Source organism: Lycorma delicatula, chromosome 3 (genome assembly GCF_047948215.1).
Source record: "Lycorma delicatula isolate Av1 chromosome 3, ASM4794821v1, whole genome shotgun sequence".
NCBI lineage: Eukaryota > Metazoa > Arthropoda > Insecta > Hemiptera > Fulgoridae > Lycorma > Lycorma delicatula.
The window spans coordinates 214,099,860-214,121,233 of record NC_134457.1 but is presented as its reverse complement, the minus strand read 5'-3'; the positions used below and the strand labels follow the sequence as shown (position 1 = coordinate 214,121,233).

The 21,374-nt window shown below is 30.5% G+C and overlaps 1 protein-coding gene across 1 annotated transcript in view; it reads left to right on the top strand.

Annotated features, from left to right (window-relative positions):
* pan (transcription factor pangolin) overlaps positions 1 to 21,374 on the top strand; it is an 810,214-nt gene that overhangs the window by 688,101 nt on the left and 100,739 nt on the right. The window contains exon 6 of the mRNA XM_075359090.1: positions 11,662 to 11,875. Within this exon, the coding sequence (XP_075215205.1) occupies positions 11,662 to 11,875 (214 nt within the window). The remainder of the gene's footprint in view (positions 1 to 11,661; positions 11,876 to 21,374) is intronic.

The window sequence follows — 21,374 nt, the reverse complement described above, 5'->3', positions numbered from 1 at the left end:
TATCGTCGGGTTTTTTAAACAAAATTTTATTTTATTTTTTTAGTTTAATTTTTTTCTAAATTCAAATTTATTTTCCAGCTGGTGATTAATATTTTTTCGTAACTTTCTTAGTTTTTGTTTCATATATTATTTAATCTTTTAAATAATTTTTTAACTACATTTAATATATTCAAGTTTTGACGTATTAGTTTACGTTTTGCTTTTCATGATTAATTTTATCATGTTATTAATAAAATTCTAATAATTTTGCTCTTTTAAATATTGCTTGAAACAAAATTTGGTCGTTTAATGCATTATAATTTGCTTTAAATATGTAACATACACAGTAAATGTTCAGGTAGCAAGGTTGTTTAATAACAAATTGAATGGAAAATTGAAACTTTGGGAAACAACATAGACTGCATCTACGCTATTCCATTGGGTTTATTCTGGGTGTGGTTTATTGTTGCATTTATAATGCAGTAAATCGATGTTACCGTGATTAATGTTGTATAATGGATTTTAAATTAAAAATTATTTGTTAATTTCCATTTTATTTATTAATTTAAAAAACTTCGTCGATCGATTTTTAAAAAAATAAATAATTTATAGTTTGTTTTTTATTTTAATAAAAATAATATTAAAAGCAATATTGTAATAATATCATTCTGCAGTTAGAATTTTCAATTATTGTTTTACTTGCAAGGTACAATTATTGTTTTTTTCACATTTCTTATTTTTACCCGAATTTTTGCTCGTTATTAAGTACATTATTTAATCTACTTAACTAAAATTTTAATTATTTTCAAATAGTGAACAATTCAAACTTTCCTTAAAAATAAAGTGTCAATTATACGAATATCTTGATTGGTTAAAAGTCCAGCAGTCAATTAATATTTTGTTTTAAAAAATCACTTTTTTCATATTTTAGCAATTCTACTTTATTCCTCCGTAGAAAATACCTGTATGTTATTTAATTTGCTCATTGAAATTTATGTGTATATAAAGCATAGAAAAATAAAGTTTATTGGTAAAAGAAATCCATATGGCCTAAAACATTTCTCTAGCTGAAGAGTTTACTGTTCATTTGGCTATTTTCACACCTCCCTTAACTCTCAGGTATTATTAGGAGCTCTTAAGCTTCTTTCGTGTATAACCCTCCGGGTTGGTTTAGTGCTGAACGCGTCTTCACAAATCCGCTGATTTCGAAGTCGAGAGTTCCAACGTTCAAATCCGAGTAAACGCAATTACTTTTAAACGGATTATGGATACCGGTGTTCTTTCGTGGTTGGGTTTCAATTAACCACACATCTCAGGAATGGTCTAACTGAGACTGACAATGGTCTACACTTCATTTACATTCATACATATCATCCTCATTCATCCTCTGAAGTAATCCTGACGGTGGTTCCGGAGGCTAAACAGAAAAAGAAAAAAAATTATCTATTTTCGTGTAGCTCCTTCTTAATTTCTGAGGCAATTCCTTAAATCTAGTCAATTGTTGTATATAACCCATTCCACTGTTCTTCACAAGATTATTTGTCAGCAATATCTTGTTTCCATCCTGGGGAAAAGATACCTCAATTTATCTACGGGTCACGTAGATATCTGAAGGCTAGCTTGAAGCTCCTCTTTTCAATGGGATTGTTTAACATAGCACGGTTTCTCATGGCTACTTTATACTAGGTCGCCAACTATTCCTTTTTTTTATCCTTGAGTTCTGTTGGGGGAAGTCAGACTCCTCTAGCTTCTTCTTTAGCTGAGATTGCTTGCTAGAAGAAACATATCCGTGGTGTGAGCTATCTACAGACCGACTCGGGGGTTTGTTTCCTGTCTGGGTGCTATACAATAAATCTCATGGCTAAGGTATGTGTCTAGTAAAATTGGGTCTTCTAAGCCTTCCTAAAATACAAATAATTTTACATTTGCAAAACGTAAACTGTTTGCTAAACTCTAAATTCAAATCCAGGTTAAATTTTGTATTTTTTTTGCACTGTAGAAAACTCAGTTCCCATAATTAAAAAGTAGAATCTCTAAAACTGGGTACCAATCTATAGTTTCCAAAGTGAATATATAGATACTATAAAAAACAAAAATTTTACATATTCAAATTTAATATTTTAATTGTTGAAAAATATTTTACAAAAGCCTAGCTAATCTTATTAATAATTATTAATTTAAGTTTTTTGTAGTTCAGATAATTGCTTTTCAACTTCATTAAATAAGTGTTTGATAAGAAATAATATTTGTAGCTAAATAAATCTCGTGTTAAATAATTTTCAACAATTAAAAAATCAAATTTTAATATGTAAATGTTATTTATAGTAATTATTTATTCTAGTGGTGAACGCGTCTTCCCAAATCAGCTGATTTGAAAGTCGAAAGTTCCAGCGTTCAAGTCATAGTTAATGCAGTTAATTTTATACGGATTTGAATACTAGATTGTGGATACCGGTATTGTTTGGTGGTTGGGTTTCAATTAACCACACATCTCAGAAATGATCGACCTGAGATTGTACAAGACTACACTTCATTTACATTCATACATATTATCCATTCTCATTTATCGTCATTTATCGTAAGTGTTATCTGAACGGTAATTCCTGGAGGCTAAACAGGAAAAATATATTTATTTACTCACTTTGGTAACTATAGATTGCTACTTTTTTAAAACAACTATCCTTTTTATTAATAATGGAATATGAGTTTTCTAGCGTGCAAAAAAAAAAACACAAAATCTAACCTGGATTTCATTCCGAATATTCCCGGTCAGTGGCAGAGATGCTATCACTCTGCTACGGAAGTCGGCGGTGGTTTATTTGAACTTTTCATGAAATAAATTTAAATAAAATTTAATTAGAAATTATTTTATTTTTCATTTAAAATAAAAAATAAAAAAATAAAAATTGTACACACCTCTCGTACTCTCTTAAAGGAAATATATTCACTGCGGACTGAATATTGCATTTAGTAGGAAAGTATTTTTTATACTGAAATCTAAATTTCAAACGCTAACTTAAACTATAATTATCATACGTTTTGATGTATCTGTTTTTCGTCTAACATTCTGGAAGTGGATCTGTTCATTGTTTGTCAATTTAATCATTAGTCAATATGCAGTACAAGTAGATGCTGTTGTACGTGTGTACTATTTGTTATTAATTCGTAAAAAATGATTATTCTTCTTGACGTATATCAATTTATTTATATATGTACTTATTTCTCTCACTTTTTCTCTTTTTAGAGAGAGAGAGAGAGGGTGAGAGAGAGATAGACAGACAGAGACACAGTGGGTTTGAGAGGGTGATTGTAAGAGTAAATCGCCTTCGATTTTTTATTTATTTATTATTATTATGTTGTTTTTTTTTTTACAACGTTAGTAATAATTTTATCTGATATAATTCATGAAGTAGCCTACGTAATATTATTTAACAATGCTTAAGGAATTTTTAAATAATTATTATTAAAAAAAAATATTTAATTCATTACTTCCTTGTACGAAGACAAGGAAGTATTGTAATCGCGAAAAATTTCGGTTTTCAGATTCCAACGGAAATATCTATTTTGACCATATCTAACTCCATTTTGATTAGTTTCGGCGTGACGCCTGTACGTACGTATGTATCTCGCATAACTCAAAAACGATTAGTCGTAGGATGTTGAAATTTTGGATTTAGGACTGTTGTAACATCTAGTTGTGCATCTCCCCTTTTGATTGCAATAGACTTCACCAAAAGTATTCAAAGAAGCCCAAAATTAAAAAAAAAAAATTGGATTTTGGACTTTTTCTTAACTGCAATTATCAGCGCTCAGTGAGAGCTTTTCAACGATATTTCATAAGTGTTACTTATTTTAATTTGTTACAGAATTATAGCCAAATAAACTTTTAATTAATGAAATATTTAATATTAATATGAAATATTATATCGTTGAAAAGTTTTCAATGAGGGTGTATTATTACAGTTAAGAAAAAGTCCAAAATCCAAATTTTTTTGGACTTTGGGCTATTTTTGGATACTTGGTTCAGTCAATTGCAATCAAAAGGAGAGGTGCACAATTAGATGTTGCAACAGTCCTATCTCCAAAATTTCAACATCCTACGGCTAATCGTTTTTGAGTTATGTGAGATACTTACATACATACGTCACGCCGAAAGTAATCAAAGTGGATTCAGAGATGGTCAAAATGGATATTTCCGTTGAAATCTGAAAATGGAAATTTTTTGCGGTAACAATTCTTCTTTACTTCGTACAAGGAAGTAAAAATATGAAAAAAATATTAGAAGTTATTAATGAAATAAAATTTTATGTACTTTTCATTTAAAAAAATGTGTACATGTAATTTAATAGGCGTACAAGAAAGTCATGTGTGTCCACATTAGATCTTTTTTAAATAAAAAATTACCTTAGTATTAGTAACATAAATAACTGTTGATTTGTTAATCATTATTTAAATACATCGATTTAAGAGTAGATAGTAAAATGGATTTAAACTTTCTAAGAATAAAGTATTGTCTAATTAATTAGTATCATGTTTCTAAAATTCCTAAACTAAAACTAAATTGTTTTAAGATATTGAAAATCGGAAACGTAGAGTAGTAGATATGTATTTTAAGTTACTGAAATTTTTCTGTTAAAAATTTAATTTATAATTATCATTAGAAATTTACACAAGTTTACAAAGCGGAATGTATATAATTTTAGAAAATTCAGTATAACACGAGTTCTTACAGTTTTAGTTTCATACCCTTTTATTCAGCCGTATGTAGCAGCAACATTAAACAAAGTCAAACTTTTTTCCCTATTGAAACTATTGTGTTGATAAGGAAGAATAAATTTATTTAAACATAACCAGCGTTTCTATATACAAACATTTATAAATTGAATACGGGTGAATATCAGTAGATTGCGTTTCAGTAGGCTTGTCTTACTGACATGTAAATGTACATTCGGCTTGGTGAAGCGGTCAATAAGAAACCAATTTGTTCTTTTATGATTCTTTAAAATGTCCACGGCGTTTTTGGAAATGACTTACGATCATGACAGATCACATAAAACCGTGTCACGGTCACGGCATTTAACGTACATACCTTCTTTTTTATCTTCAATCATTTGACTGGTTTGATGCATCTCTGTAAGATTCCCTATCTAGTGCCAGTCATTTCATTTCGGTATGCCCCTTACATCCTACATCCCTAACAACTTGTTTTACATATTGCAAACATTTGCCTGCCTGCACAGTTTTTCCATCTACATGTTCCTTCAATATTAAAGAGATTATTCTAGTATGCCTTAATATGTGGCCTAAGTATGTCTCTTCTTTTAACTAAATTTTACCAAATTCTTCTTTCTTCATCGATTTGCTGCAACATCTCTTTATTTGTCACTTTTTCCAACCACCTAATATTTACCATTCTCCTACAGCACCATATTTCAAAAGGTCCTAATCTTTTCTTCTCGGGTACTCCGATCGTCCAAGTTTCACTTTCATATAAAGCTACGTTCCAAACATATACATTCAAAATTATTTTCCTGACGTGTAAATTAATTTTTGATTTAAACAAATTATATTTCCGACGAAACCTTTTCGCGTGTGCTATTCGGCATTTTATATCGTTCCTACTTCGTCCATGGTCAGTAATTCTACATCCCAAATAACAAAATTCTTTTACCTTCGTAATCTTTTTCCTTCCTATTTTTATATTAGTGGTGCATCTACATTATTTCTACTATATTTCATTGCTTTCGTTTTGTTCTTATTTATTTTTTGCGGTAGTTCTTGCATAGGACTTCATCCGTGCCATTCATTGTTTCTTCTAAATCACTTTTACTCTCAGCTAGAATTACTAGATCATCAGCAAATCGTAGCATCTTTTCACTTTGTACTGTTACTCCGGATCTAAGTTGTTCTTTAACATCATTAACTGCTAGTTCTGTGTAAAGATTAAAAAGTAACGGGAATAGGGAACATCCTTGTCGGACTCCCTTTTTTATTACGGCTTCTTTCTTATGTTCGTCGATTATTACTGTTGCAGTTTTGTTCCTGTAATTGTTCTTCTATCTTTACACTTGAACCCTAAATTTTCTAATATGCTTACCATTTTTTCCAGTCTAAATTATTAAATGCCTTTTCAATGCCAACATGTTTTTTTTAATATTTCTTTCTTTACCTAATACTTTTCCTAAAACCAAATTGGTCTCCTAACATTTCTTCCATTCTCCTGTCAGTTCTTCTGTACAGAATTCTAGTGAAGATTTTTAATGCGTGAGTAGTTAATCTAATTGTTCTGTATTCTTCACATTTACCTGCTCCTGCTTTCTTTGGTATCATGACAATAACACTCTTTTTGAAGTCTGACTGAACTTTTCCTTTTTCATAAATATTACATACCAGTTTGTTTAATCTATCTATCGCTTCTTCGCCACACGGCCACACACAGGAAAACAGCGACAAATACGTTTGTTACACTTGTAGATCAGTAATCACTAGAGATCGGATTATATGCAACATAAAAAGCTTGAAATATGCATGAAAAGTGCTTAAAATATGTAACTTTAAATAATAAAAAAATAGTAATTTTTAGTTTTTTTTTAATTTCAAAATCAGCATACAATTTGCAATTAGTTGAATAACATGCCGATAAATAACTATTATTTAATATTTTCTTCCTTTATAAACATGAACAATCTGAAGTACTATTCCGCGGCTGCTAAGTGCGCTCTAAGAGCCGTGCAGCTAATAGTTTTGGCCGGCTACTACGTAAGATTTCATTCATTAACAAGGTACTTTGCCGAAAAATATTGTAAATATAGCGAAAATATGCATCATCACTAGATTTTAAGGAAAATATGCAATAACCGGTGAGAATGGGCTTAATATGCACGTACAGATGGAAATATGCAAATGCATATATTCCGGTCTCTAGTTATCACCTTATTTATAAAAATAGTTTTGCAGTCATACGCTCCAATGTTGAAAATTTGAGCACCGCTCTTTCTTCGATTTCCTTCCCCTAAAATCCTGTATTCCTAGCATTGTTCGAGGTTTCCATGTATTTGACTTAAAAAAGTATATTTATCCGTATAAAAATTAGGAATAAATTTTTTTGAATTATTTTATTTACCATTAATTAGTACATTGTAAAGCGTTAAATACTCTTTCTGTATCAGTTATTTTGCTTAATTTCCCGTATCAGATGCGCGAAAAATTGTTTTTTTTTTTTTTTTGGACAATGTTTCCTTTATTAAAAGGTAATTTTATTTTGTATGTATTATTTTACTGTACAAAAAAAAAAATAAAACAACCCAGTACGTATAAAAATAATAATCTTTGTTATTATTTATGTGTTTATAATTTCGCATATGTAAATTAAACATTAAAATAATTCTTTGTTTGCTGTACAATGATATAATTATGCGAATTATTATTAAGAAAGCTATTTTCTGTTGTCGCGTTATGAATAATTTATAAACGGTTAGGTACTTTATTGTCAAATTTTATTATTCTCTGAAGAAAAAATTATGTGGTGTGTGTACGCGTGCGCGTGTTTTGATATGGGAGTAGCGACGGCAGCCAGACAAGACAACAGACTGATTGAGAGAGAATGAGAAAGAAAGCGTTTGTGTTGGTAGCGTTTCATTTTTGTAGTATAAAAAAGGAAACGTTTTACATTAATTAAGGAAAAAGTAATAAAAACCTGAATAAAATTTTACCGAATTTTTTTTAATATAACCTATAGACCGTATTTGTTTTAAATTCATTTTTATTTCTTGTTTTATTTTTATGAGCTTGTAATCAGAAGTATTTCTAGTTCCTTTATTGAACTACAGCTAATTTTCATTTTTATTTGTCTGTTAACTTTGTTGATAAAGAAAGATAAAAATAACTTCTAAGTTGTACAGTAGTCGATTTCTTTGTTTTGTTTGGTGAACGAGATCATGCGATTATTTTTTTATAGTGATCGGGTTTCCTGTGAGCTTCCGCGATGGTGTGTCGTTATTTTCTATTAATGAAAATCGTTTCCTATATACTTCGATGAATTTAGTTTATAATTATTAATATTTCAGTATATTAAAAATACTGATTGATTTCTGCGTAAAAGTTACATGAAGTGGGATCAATACAGGTAGGTGATGCTCGGTTCCCTCTGCCGCCCTGATTTCACCCTTACCCCACTCTTACAACTGATTCTGGAGCCCCTCCTGTCACAACACCCGGATCACCTGGTCCGCCCGACCCGACCTCGCGACGCGTGCCCGTCTGATTGTCGAAACGTTTACTCCGCGTAAAACATGTTTTTTTTTTTCGATACGGCCTGAAGGTAACTTTTAACCGTTCCTTTTGTGCGCAACTTTGTTACATTACATAGGTATGGTTACGTTATTAGTAGGAGGGAGAGAGGAGAGATAGCGCTGGTTAGAGGGGCTGGCGGGGACTTTAGCTTTGTAAACGCTCTCTCCCCCTCCGCAACTAGATCAAAGGCAAAGAGGACGCACACCGCTATCTCTGTGTCGGGTTTCGCTTTGAAGTCACTTTGTGACGCGCCGTGTCTAGATCAAAGGAAACACACACATACACGTACACTCACACACACAGAGGGCATTATAAAACCCTATTTCTGTCTCTCTCCCACTCGCACGTCATACCAGACTTTGAACTCTCTGTTCCCTCTCTCTCCTAGTTTATATTTGAGCTCAGTCGGGTGGCTGTCTTTGCACGGTGAACGTCTGGCTCCTCTCAAATCTTGCATTTTGCTAAGGAACCTGCCGCGTTAAACCGTTGAAAATTATGTGATGTTAGTCGCGGTTCATTCCGCGAGACCGTCGTGTGCGTGTCGGGCTCGATCGGGTGGTGGAAACGGGTGGACTTACGACCGGCGTTTTTTTTGTCCTCTGTGCGGTGCCGATTTCGATTGTCGTGCTTACATTGGAGTGCGGTAGTTGAATGCAGTGTTGCCAACGTAACCGTACAGTTACGTCGTGTAAACGCATGGTTTCAGTGCTTCACATTTCAAGAATTTTATATCGGCATTATCTTGTTGATATATGTGTAATAGTTTCTAGTATGCGTACGATTATATAACTTAAAATGAGATATGTTTTAAGTTTGTCCTAAAATGTTCTTTTGTTTACGAGTAAATGTACATTAATCTACATCCGAGCAGTCGTATCTACAAAAAACGAAGCTGATGTTAATTGTGATGACGTATACTAAGTTTACGAGGAACTTTTGTTATATCATTCTCAATTAGTGTATTTATTTGCTTCGGTAGAATTTATATATTCCACTTATGAAGAGTGTTCAGTAAATTCGTTCAGTGTTAAATATAAATACAGTACAAAAACCTTTGAAAAGTAATGTTGTGTTCTAATCGGTAATAATAATAATGAGAATGACTTGATAAACATAATATAATTATCTGAACTTTATGTTTTATTATTCTATACCAGCGAATTTCTGTTTATAATGTCACGCAAAACGTGTGATCATAAAGGTAAAAAGAAATGTAAAAATAAAACTGGTAGTCAAATGCTGGAATCAAATGGAACATCTAAGACTTGCGAGATGAGTGTAACACCAGATTCATCGGAAATGGAAGCAGATAATAGAGACTCTGAACCAAAATGTGAGAGTTTTCCAGCCGATTCAGAACCTGGCACAGATACCAGTAATTGTAAAAACACGAAACAAGGCGATATTGTTGCAAAGAAACCGCGGGTGTTTCGAGAAGTCGATTTAGAAAGAATTTTATATCGTTGGTTTGAACGCAGACAGGGAAGTGTTGTTGATACAAAAAAACTTTCAGGTGGTAGTTGCGTCCAAACTCATGATTTACTTAAAAAAGCCTGTAATTTAGCAAAAAGATTAGGTGCATCCGACATGTTTTTAAAAACATTGGACAAATGTTGGATAAGAACTTGGCAGGAAAGATACGGTCTGTTTAGGGATGCGTCTGATGCTTCTTCGTCGAAATTTGTCGAAGAGATCGATTTAAAACAGGAAGTGGTGGTCGATGAAGAATCAGGATGTGAACTGCAGAAAATTCTTCAATCTGGATCGTATACTGAAGATCAGATCTATTGTGCGTTCGGTTTTCAGTTCGATTGGATCAGTGTTCCCGATAAGACATTAGATATGCAGTCTTCGGAAGATCTTGTGTGGCTTTTAATGGCTGGAAATAGGTCTGGACGCCATAGAACTAGGGTTTTAATTACAGGCAAGCAATGGCGGCCCGCATGCTTGCAAAATGTTAACATGTTGAGTCAGCCTGTTGTATATGCTGGTGGTGGTGTAGGTCGCCTCACGCCCGATCTTTTTACTTGGTGGTTTCACAGGGAATTCGCACCTGCCGCTCTCGCTTTAAACGCAGAGGGAGCGTTATTAGTGGCTGAACAAACTGACTTCATGCCTTTACCGTCGGATTGTATTACTGCTGATGGCAAAGTTAAACTTGTTATTTACCAAAAAGGGGAAATTCCTTTAGATCAGACTCTTATAGAATCTGAATTGCGAGCGCGTTATGTAATGCTTTTGTTGCACAGCGTGTTATTGGAGCACCAGAGAACTTCAGTTCCTCAGTGTCTTTCTGGATTTACATTGAAGGATGCTTTCCCGATGTTGCACAGGGCGTGGCTCTATGTCCGACCGGAATCATTTAGCCGGTGTTGGAAGGCTGCCAATTCCACTGAATCATCTCGGCCTCCGCTTTCTTTTTGCGCTTGTTCTAGTACTCCTCTTCAAATAGAAGAAGACCGTATGTTACTTCTAGAATTGCAATGGTTATGTCACGATCTCGGTTTAGAAGTTACCGATGAAGATTTGGCGTCGTGGGTAGCGGGTAGAACAATAACGACACGCGCGTCTGCGGAACCTGTCGTTATCAAGACTGAACCGGATGATCACGTCACATCTACTGGTGAGGAATCTCCTGTTCCGGTTTCGAGTTCTGAGGCGGCTAATTGCTTATCCAAAGTGCTGTCATGGATGGAGTCAGAACCGATCGATCCCAATCTATTACTGGTCATTCGTGACGTCATGAATCTTACAAAACAGGCATGTTTCATTGCTGGGAATGTGAAATGAATGTTTGTTTAAAATTATATTTTACCACTTTTTATTTTAATAATATGATAGGTGCTTTAATTTTTAAAAATTCTTACGAATAGTATAAAATAAGCATTCAAACATAATTTTCCCTGTGTTATTATTATTAGAACTTTTTCACTGTTTATTTAAATAGCTAGACAAAAAACCAAGGGTGATATAATAAAATAAGGTACTATTCAAATTTTTATTTTTCTGTCTTGGGGAAATTGAGGAAAAAGGTAATATCATTTATGCTTAATTGCAATTCATAATGATTTAAAATGTCTCCATTTGACTACTTTCATTAACAGTTAATAAAGTTAAAAAAAAGTCATCACTATTGTTGTTTGATTAACAACCTTTCTTGAATAGAACGGTTAATTCATATTTTTCTTGCAAAAATATGTTTAAAGTGAATGAATGACTTTGTTTTTAGTAATTTTGTATTTCTATTCTGCGGTAAATATATTTAAGGATTAGATAAAATGTTTATTTGTTTTGTTTTTTTTTGTATCTAATTCACTAGTAATTTTTGTGTAATATTTTTGAGGTACTTTAAATAGATAATGTTTTAATTAATTTTTTGTTTGTTTTCAGGCTAGCAAGATGGGATTGGGCCCGGGACACCCGGGTGCGGGTCTACCGTTCTTCTGCCACAACGGAGAGCATCTGACCCAGCCGCCCCCCGCACATATGGGGATCCCTCCCTACCAGTTGGACCCTAAGGGGGCGGGTGAGTACTGGCGGACCCCCGTGCCTCCTTTCACCCACACCGAGTGGAAGAGGTTAGGCCCCCTCCTAGCCGCCACAGGTCAGCCCATTATTCTTATGGCTAGCTCCATCCTGGTGCTGGTTTTTTTACGGAAGTGATGATGCTACCAAAAGGGTCTTGGGTTCTGGGTTCGAATTGAGCTCTGGGCTTTATTCTAACAATCTGTCCTTTATCCAAAGCCCCATCCATTAAATATTCATTTTATACTTCTTTCATCTGTTAAATTTATCTTTTAATGTTTCTTCTTACGTGTTGGTTAAAGAATAGTCGTTTTTTTTAAATTTATTTAATAATTAAAAAGCGTATTATTTATGACTATTTAAATTTTTTTAAAGACTTTGCAAAAAACAACTTGTGTGTTTATTTGTGAAATCAGTTTATTTGTAGCAAAAAAAAAAACTAATTAATTTGTTTCTGCATGATCTAATGACAGCTGTTAATTTTTTAGTCTTTTTTAATTTACGGATGTGAACTTAATAAAATTTTTTTCCTCGTGTAACTTTTATTATTATTGCATTTTTTTAAAATATTTATATATTTTCCTTAAAAAATATTAGTAAAAAAAAAATAATAATAATAATACGTCCCAGTTAAATATTGTAACGGAATCTAACACTGCCAAGTCACAGCTGATCAGTTAACTGTCATTATTTCACACCTTGTGTTATTTTTCATAGTATTGACCCATAGTTAAATAAATTACGTTTAAATTGATAATTTAACCGACCTTTTCTCTAAATAGGAAATTATGATTTTATTAAATCTATATATGTTGTTACAAAATAATATATGTTGATTTTAAAATAAAGAATTATTGATTTATCAGAAAGTCTTAATTACATCATAGCCAATAAGAGCATATCTCCTTTATTTGTACTAATTTTATTTTAATTGGGCTCTAGTTTATTAAACGTTTTTATAGTTTATTTTTCGTTTCTTAATTAGTTTGAATTAATATTCAAGTTGCGACTTTAATTTAAAGAATTTTAGTAAAATAATTTTTTTCTTTAATCCAATAAATGTCTTATTATTATTTTTACTTTATTACATTATTTTTATTTTCTTCTTTCTTTAACTGTGTAGTAATAAGCTTTGGTTTTACACAAATGATTGGTAGAATATCAGGTACATTGGGTATAATTATAGGTTTTTTTTTAAAATACGCTTACAATATGCATTAGTATTGTTCAGATAAAAATTTTAATATTTTTATTCTCCCAATACATAATTTTGATTTATTCAGAAGGTACACTCTTTTCCATACCTTCGTGCCAACTCTTTTGCTGATTCCTGTTAGTTTAATAATTACATTAAATGTTAGTTTAAATTATTAGTGTATCAGTTTTTTGTATTAAAACAATATCGGTTTTTATATAAGTAAAAAAAAAAGGTTTCAAACACTTTTTTTTAACCATATGTTTAATGGTATATCTTTTTTTTTACAATTGATTTTATCTAATACAACTAAAGGAGATATTCTTTATGTTGTGTAATTAACTTTTTTTATCTTGGAATAAAACTAAAAAATTAAGAAAAAATAAATTAAAAAATTGTTTCAATAGTGAGTTGTTTTAAATTACTGGCGACTCGTGGCTCATCCTTTATTTCCATCCATTAAAACCTGGAATTTACATTAGTTCTTATACCTATGTGTAATTTATTTGTTATTTGTATTTTCTCTTTGTGGTGCTTTTGTAATATATTTAATGGTACTCGTAGTTGTATTGCACTTATTATGATTTTTCGTTTTACTATTTTACAGTTCATTGCATGGTTTGTAATAATGTTGGTTGTTTTGTGATTCTGTATTTTTTACCACTAATATTTTTAAAATAGATAATGAAAAACCGTTTTTTATTAGTGTAACCTGTTTAATTTATCGTTCATCTTTACGAGTATACTATTCTTTCTAGCTGTTAAACCCATTTTTCTTATGTCTTTATTCTGTCAAAAAATTATATCTATTTAATTTTTTTTTTTTAATTACTTTTCTTTTAATGTCATAAATAGATTATTGTAGGTAATATTTAATTATTTATTGAATTTTTATATCGTGTTTTATTTTGTATATTCATTTAATTGATTCGATTACCTCATTCTAATAAATTGTTAAATTTACTTTTACGTTCTATAATTTACAGTAATATATTTTTTATTAAAATTATGTATATTTGAATAGCCGATAAACTGTTACTACATTATTTTACAGGATGCTAATTCAAAAACCAATAAAAGCTACACTTTTAATTTAATTGAATGTCCAAGTTACCGATTTATTTTGATCGATGAAGTTTAGTTGATGGCACTGTTTCTATAATTTCACCGGACAAAAATATTTTTTAAAACTATTATTGGGCGCACAAGCGTTTTGAAGCTGTAAAAGACAAAAATATAAAAATAAATAAATAATATTCATTTTACTGTATAAAAAAATATTTCTAGATTCGACTTATCCTTATTAGCACCTCGGATACAGGTTGGGCGTTTTGTGCCGTACAGGAAGAAGAGTCCCAAACAAGTCTATATGTCGGGTCGGCCCAATCAATTTTCTGCTATATGGGTTCTAAAGACGGTGTTATTCAAACATATCTCTCACCTTTAAGGTGTATCTAAGGAAATCAAGTTTCAACTTCAGAAAATCACGTGGTTAGAGAGGATCAAAGATAAGGGAAAAGATGAATGGTGGTAAAGAAACTACCTTTCGCAATTTTGTGTTGATCGGTTTTAATGTATAGAAGAAATGAACTGATTTTCTTCGAGTTAATTAAAGAAAGAAGATATTTAAATTTATTTATAGGATACTTGAGGAAAGATCTCATTCATCCCAAGAATTGTGTGACGTTGAAAAAAAAAAACATAGTTCTAGCTGAACTGTGTATAAACCATTCAGTCAGATTTTCACTGGAGGATAACTGGGCGCTTCCTGTTCAATCGATTTTCGTCAGACTAGTTCAGTGATTTAGAAATATTAAACTAAGAAACATTTTTATTATAGATTATCAATAAAATTTTAACCCGACTTAAATAGTACTGTTTAAAAAAATAAAAATCAAAAGAAATAAATTTTATTTCCTTCAATAAAGTTTTTTTGCTTTACGGTTTTCTTTTCATCGAATATTATGAATGAAATAATCGGTTCAGACTTTTATTTTAAATATCAAACGTAATTAGTCTGTTTTTTTGTCCTTTCTAGTATGCAACTATTAATTTGTACATTATTTATTGAAGTAATGTGCTAATATGTTTTACCTAATAAATTAATGAACATCCATCAACTGTTAAACAGCCTCTGTCCTTCAGATGATAGCATCTTTACTTTTCTTACAGTTAATTTTGCATTCGAATCCTTTGGTTAAACGTGGTTTTTTCACTCTCTAAAATATTAATTTTATAAAAAAAATTTCGGGTAGCTTTATTCAGGTCTATGGCTGCAGTTATCGGGGAGAAATATACACATTTTAATTTTAATTTTCCATTCTCACCGATGAACTCATCTGAAAATTATATATCCCACTATTTGTATCCGAAATCTTTGCTTGTGTTGGTGTTCAAGTTTTCAAGATATATTTTAAGTCGTTGTACGGTAGATTTACCTTCTGTTAATTTCGATTAAAACAAATGTTTTGTTGAACAAATTAGACATTCGACTTAAATTATTTAAAAAATAAATATAAATACATTTTTTTTTTGTTTTGTTAATCATGTTGAAGGATTTAACTTTTACGATTCTGTAATCTATATTATAATTTGTGTAATATATTCAAACTATATTTATCGGTTAGATTTTCAGTTTTTTTAAAGTTTATTTGTAATAATGCCCTTTCGAAATCCGGTAAGGTCTGAAGCTATTTATTCGCGTCAAGTTTATTATCTTATATTACTGCACCTTAGATTTTCCTTTATAAATCAGTAGAATAGGAAACAGTATTAATGATTATATTTTTTAAATATAATAAAATATTACCAAAATATGCCTCAAAAAACAGCACAAACAGTAATTCTATATACTTTCTTTTTTTTTTACTTCTTTCTAAGTATAATCTATCAAAATCATACGTTAGAATAGTTTTTAAATGATAGTTTTTCAGACGAATAATTGTTGTTTTCATTTTAAATTTGTAATTTGGATGCATGTTTAAAATTTATTTTTTTGTGTGTGACTTTGCATGCCGTTATTTATATTAACCAGTTAGTTATTTATTTTATTAATAATTGAAAAACTTAATTGGGCATTTTTACTATCCGATTTTCCTTATAAAATAACTTATTTTCTTAGCTCGGCAATAATTTATAAAATTTTTTGTATCATACAATTCAGAATTATATATTTTTCAGGAAATTATACATTATAAATTATTCATAACTATTCTATTCCGATTGATCTCTTATAAGAATTCTTGCAAGATAATTTCTCTGTACGAAATAGTTTAATAAATGGTTCTTTCAATTAAATTTCTAATATACATTTAAATTTGTTAATAGTTACAGTATAAGTGTACATATATGAAAGTATTTAAATAACGGATTAACTGTTTACTTGCGCAGGTTTTCTCTGTACAATTATTTGAATTACTTGCCATCAAATTAAATTTTTTTTTTTTTTTCGAAAAAAAAGTATTAAAACATTGCATATTTATTTAGTCTCTTTGAAAAAGTAAATAATTTTAAATTATATATAATCTATTGATATAAAAAGTTAATAAACTTTTGCTATATATATATATATATCAAACTAAGTTTTCCATTTTTCGAATTTTGTAGTTTTTTCGTACATCTTAAAAATGCTAAAGAACGGTTATTTATGTACGCATTTTATACTTGAAATATGTTATTATTCCTTTAAAGCTAAGTTGGAGGTTCCTGTCATTAAACGCTGATTTGTTTTATCGTTGCCTGTGAGTTTCATAAATACATTGTAACTTAATAAGAGACGTTGAACGGTATTCTGCTGCCTTTTACGTTGAATATTGTTTTAATTTACAGTATTTCCAGAGGCACAATATACGGTACACGGTTAATGAACTTTTTTCGTAGGTTTTATCAAAGGGTGTGAGTTGTGGATGAATATTTTCGGTAGATACTGTAGTAACGTGGATTTAAAACGTAGATTTAGTCTTGTTCATGTTACACACACACACATATATATATATATATATATATATATATAGACCATACATAGATAGACCGTTTGCATGCTTAGTGTGGCGGTGTAGTAGTAATAGCAGTACGCGGGGGATATTCAGTACGCCGTACTCTGCGGTACGTCAGCGAATTAGTTTGCGCGAATCCTACGGAGCGTGTAATGAAATTCCATCGGACGACAACCAGGGGGGATGAACAAGATGGCGTCGTCCAACCCGCCCTGATCTTGCGCAGCATCCACTCCTCCTCCTTGTACCCCGTAGCAACCTTCCAGTCCCCACCATCTTCATCCACTAGAATTTCTCATCCACTACCATTCGCAACTCCATTTTCTTAACTCTATTTAAAACTTATACAACCCTCTTCTTTATTTCTCTCGCTTTCCATCTCTTTTCTTCTCATTCCCTACACTCACCACTTTCCCTATTACTTTTTGTACTTCTTCTTTTTCTTCTTAAAGCACAATTGGACACAAAAACCAATAAATTTCATCTTATCTAATTATTTAGTCTCCGAGTGATGATACTTTTTTCTTTTAAATGCTTTTCTTTCTTCCCCCAATTTTCCAAGACTAAAAAAACCGTTTAAAAGACGAATGTACTACTTACTAAATCTTATTTTATTTTCAGTTTTTCGGTGACCCATTTTCGTTTATTTTAACCAAATTTTTATTTTTATTTGTATTTTTCTTCTATACAAAGTTATTTGTAACAATTCAATTTCGATCTTACACTTGAAAATATTTAAAAAAAGTTTTCTTTTCTAAATTTTATTAGTCGATGCTTTTTGAATTAAATAAATTTTTATACGCACTTATTTATTTATTTTTGACTATTGTTTAGTTTATTTTGCTTACTGATTTGATGTTTACTTTTTATTTATTTATTTATTTTTCTAGATATATTTGTTTAAGAAGTATTTATTAATAAATATTTTATTATATAGAATGGATTTAAACAACAGAAAGAAATCAATTATTTATTATTTCACAGTATCTGACCTGTCTTTTTCACCGTTGTAACGTTTGTACAACATCTGTACTAAAGAGATCGTCACGTAGTTTTTCTCTGAGAATAATGATGTTCATTTTTAACTCAGTCCTTGTGGTGAATAGAGTGAATGAATCATTTTTGACGATGAAAATCGCCTCTATTTTCGAGGGTGCATTCAGTTATTAAAATAATACATTCGGTTTGTTGAATAAAGTACTTATTTTCTTTGTTCCTAATAAGCCTGAAAAAGGATGGCTGTTGTACCTGTTGGCTATCCGATTTTCATGAATGATAACTGATTATGTATATCTTAATTACACATTTTTGTGATACTTAGAGGAAAACTGTTTTTACGTGTTGTAAAATATTAAAATTATCTTACTATCTATTTAAAACGACTCATTTATTAAAAATTATTTATTAATTTTGATATAGATACATATATTAACAAGTTAAAATTTAAAATTTTTAAAATCCACGACGAAATAAACGGTAAATAAAAAAAAATTAATTAGAAAGACTTAGAATTATTCCTTTTTGAAGAAACACATTTACTGCAGCGCCCACTGGTGGCCTATAACCGTAAAACTAATCTAAAAACCTGCTCTGAAGAAAAAACAAAATCGAACACACACACACACGCACGCACACAAAACCTCTCACCCCAAACGCATTTACCGTCTCCGTTCCGTCGTGGGTAAAAGTAGGTAATTCATTAAAAATATAAAGTCGTTTACGCAAGCCGTTTTATTTCTCATTGCTGGAGTTCAGTATTATTTTATTATTAATTATATTTCTTCAGAAAAAATGCTGTAATGTGCAGTATAATTGAAAATTGTTTTAAAAATTCATTGGTTACAAATTAATTACTTTTAACTTTTTCGGATGCGAGGTTTATAAAAAATTGTTATCGTTAAAAAAAAAGAGGTAACCCGTACAGTTAATTTGGGTTTCAGGATAGCTTGAATACTGTAAATACTAATTAAAATAAGAAATAAATTACTTATAAATCTTATTAATATTTTTAAATTCTAATTTGAAAGTAAAAAATCGGATTAGGAATTTATAAAATATATATTTTTTGACCATCTGTTACTATTTATAATCGGTACATCATAGCGGACTATAAATAGATTTGATTAATGATAATCACTTGAAGGAGGTCACCGACGAAATCCTCATTAAAGCATATAAAGGTTCAATACTACATATATATAAAAAGCACTTGTTTAAGTGGTCCAAGTAAAATTCAGTAATTAACGTAACACTAGAAACAAATTACAGGTAATAAATAATAAGATAAAAATAAAAATAATGTCATCAGTATCAGTGTATGAAAACAAATATTAAATAAAACAATTATTCGTCGGTAATAGAACTAGCTGTAATTTTTATATTATTAAACTGACGTTCATTGCACAGTGACTGTGTTGTTATCCCGTGTTTCACTCCTAGGTTCCTTCACCAGATCGCTCCTGTGCTTACATCTCCCAGGTTCAACACATGGAGACGTTTTAATCGCTTGTTATCATCGCTGTTGGCCAATAGATTTACTGCCAGATAATTTACAATGTTTCTCTAACCTCTGTTTGTACCGCGAGCTAATTTTTTGGATCTCTTCGTAAACAGAACGTAATCCTATATAGTCATGAATTTTTTAACCCCAAATAAACCACGGCGCCTCGATTATAGTCCTCGTTAATTAATTTTGGAATCACTGAATTGTCTTATTATTGCTGTCAAAAAATAAAATTAATATTTAATGTATTATAAAATATATAACTAAAAGAAAAAATAATGGTGGTTTCATCTTGTTAATTTATTAATGTTTTTTTAAAAATCAGAAAATGTGAATTTTTTATAGAAACCACCAGAATTATAAATACGGCTTTTATAAATTTATGTAATGGTTTTTGTTTTAACCTAAAAATATATATATAGGCTTCATCGGGTGAGAATATTTTTCGCATACATTTGCGGGATTAAATATTAAAAAATAAAAGAAAAATAAAGTAATAATTTTTTTCCAATTTTACGAAAATATTGTCTATGACTGTGTACAGTAAACGACTTTCCATACTTTACCGCAGAATTTATTTTGAAAAATGTTGTTGGTTTAATCATTTTGGAATGTTTTTTTAGTATTTTTCTTTAGATAAGACAGAGGTAAACATAATTTCTGTTGTAATTCAGTAAGTTGAGTTGCATTCTATAACCCACCGGGTTGGTCTAGTAGTGAACAAGTCTTCCCAAATCAGCTGATTTGAAAATCGAGAGTTCTAGCGTACAAGTCCTTGTTATTTTTATACGGATTTGAATACTAGATCGTGGATACCGGTGTTCCTTGGTGGTTGGATTTCAATTAACCACACATCTCAGAAATGGTCGAACTGTGACTGTACAAGACTACACTTCATTTACACTCATACATATAATCCTCTGAAATAATACCTGAACAGTAATTCCCGGAGGCTAAACAGTAAAAAAAGAGAGTTGCATTCTATGCTCGGTGGAAGTTCCTGAAACTTTCAGCAACATTATTGACAGCATATTATTCTTCTTTTTTGTTCAGTTCAATATTAATTCATTTATTTTCGTCGTTTAAATAATCCTAAATTATTATCTACATCCTAAATAATTATAATAAAATTCGAATGTAATTTTTTAAAAATTAATAGAATGCCAAATAAACTTTTACGGTTGCTTACTTTTGTATATGTGTTAGGTGCCTTAACCATAACTGTAGGGGAGGTGACGTAGATTACCGGTCGCTATTAAAAATGAGTTGACCATTTTCAAGAATAATAAACGCCAGAATTACTATTCTAAAAGTGACAGTAGATATACAGTAGTTTCTCCTCTCCTTATTCATTGAGCCCAACGTATGTTGGGTATTAGCACAGACAAGGTGTTAAGTAAAAGTAATTATAGCTTCCATTGCTTATGAGCTGAAAAATAAACTGAATGAATCATTTTCTTAAAATTTTATTATTATTATTATTATTTGAATTTTTTTGCCTGTAGGCAAAAATTCCTTAATTAATACAATTTTTTTTGTACATTTTTAAGAGTAAATAAATTGTGTACTTGCTAATTGTGTATTAACTAAAAGTTATAATTAATTCATATACATATGTTTCAAGTACAGACCACTAGTGTTCTTTTATGTGATATTTTATTTATTCAAGTTTTATGTTTTTTTTTTTTAGCTTTTTTATTATGAAGTTTATCCGTAGAGAAGAAGCTTGGCGTATGTGATTTTTATAACCATACGTTCACTGAAATGTTGTTGAAGTATGGAGAGTCAAATGGCTTTTTTTCATTTATTTTTTTTTTTTATCACAATTAGTTAGTCAGTGCCACGATGTCGTTCGTATATTTCATATAATTTTGAAGTCTCTATA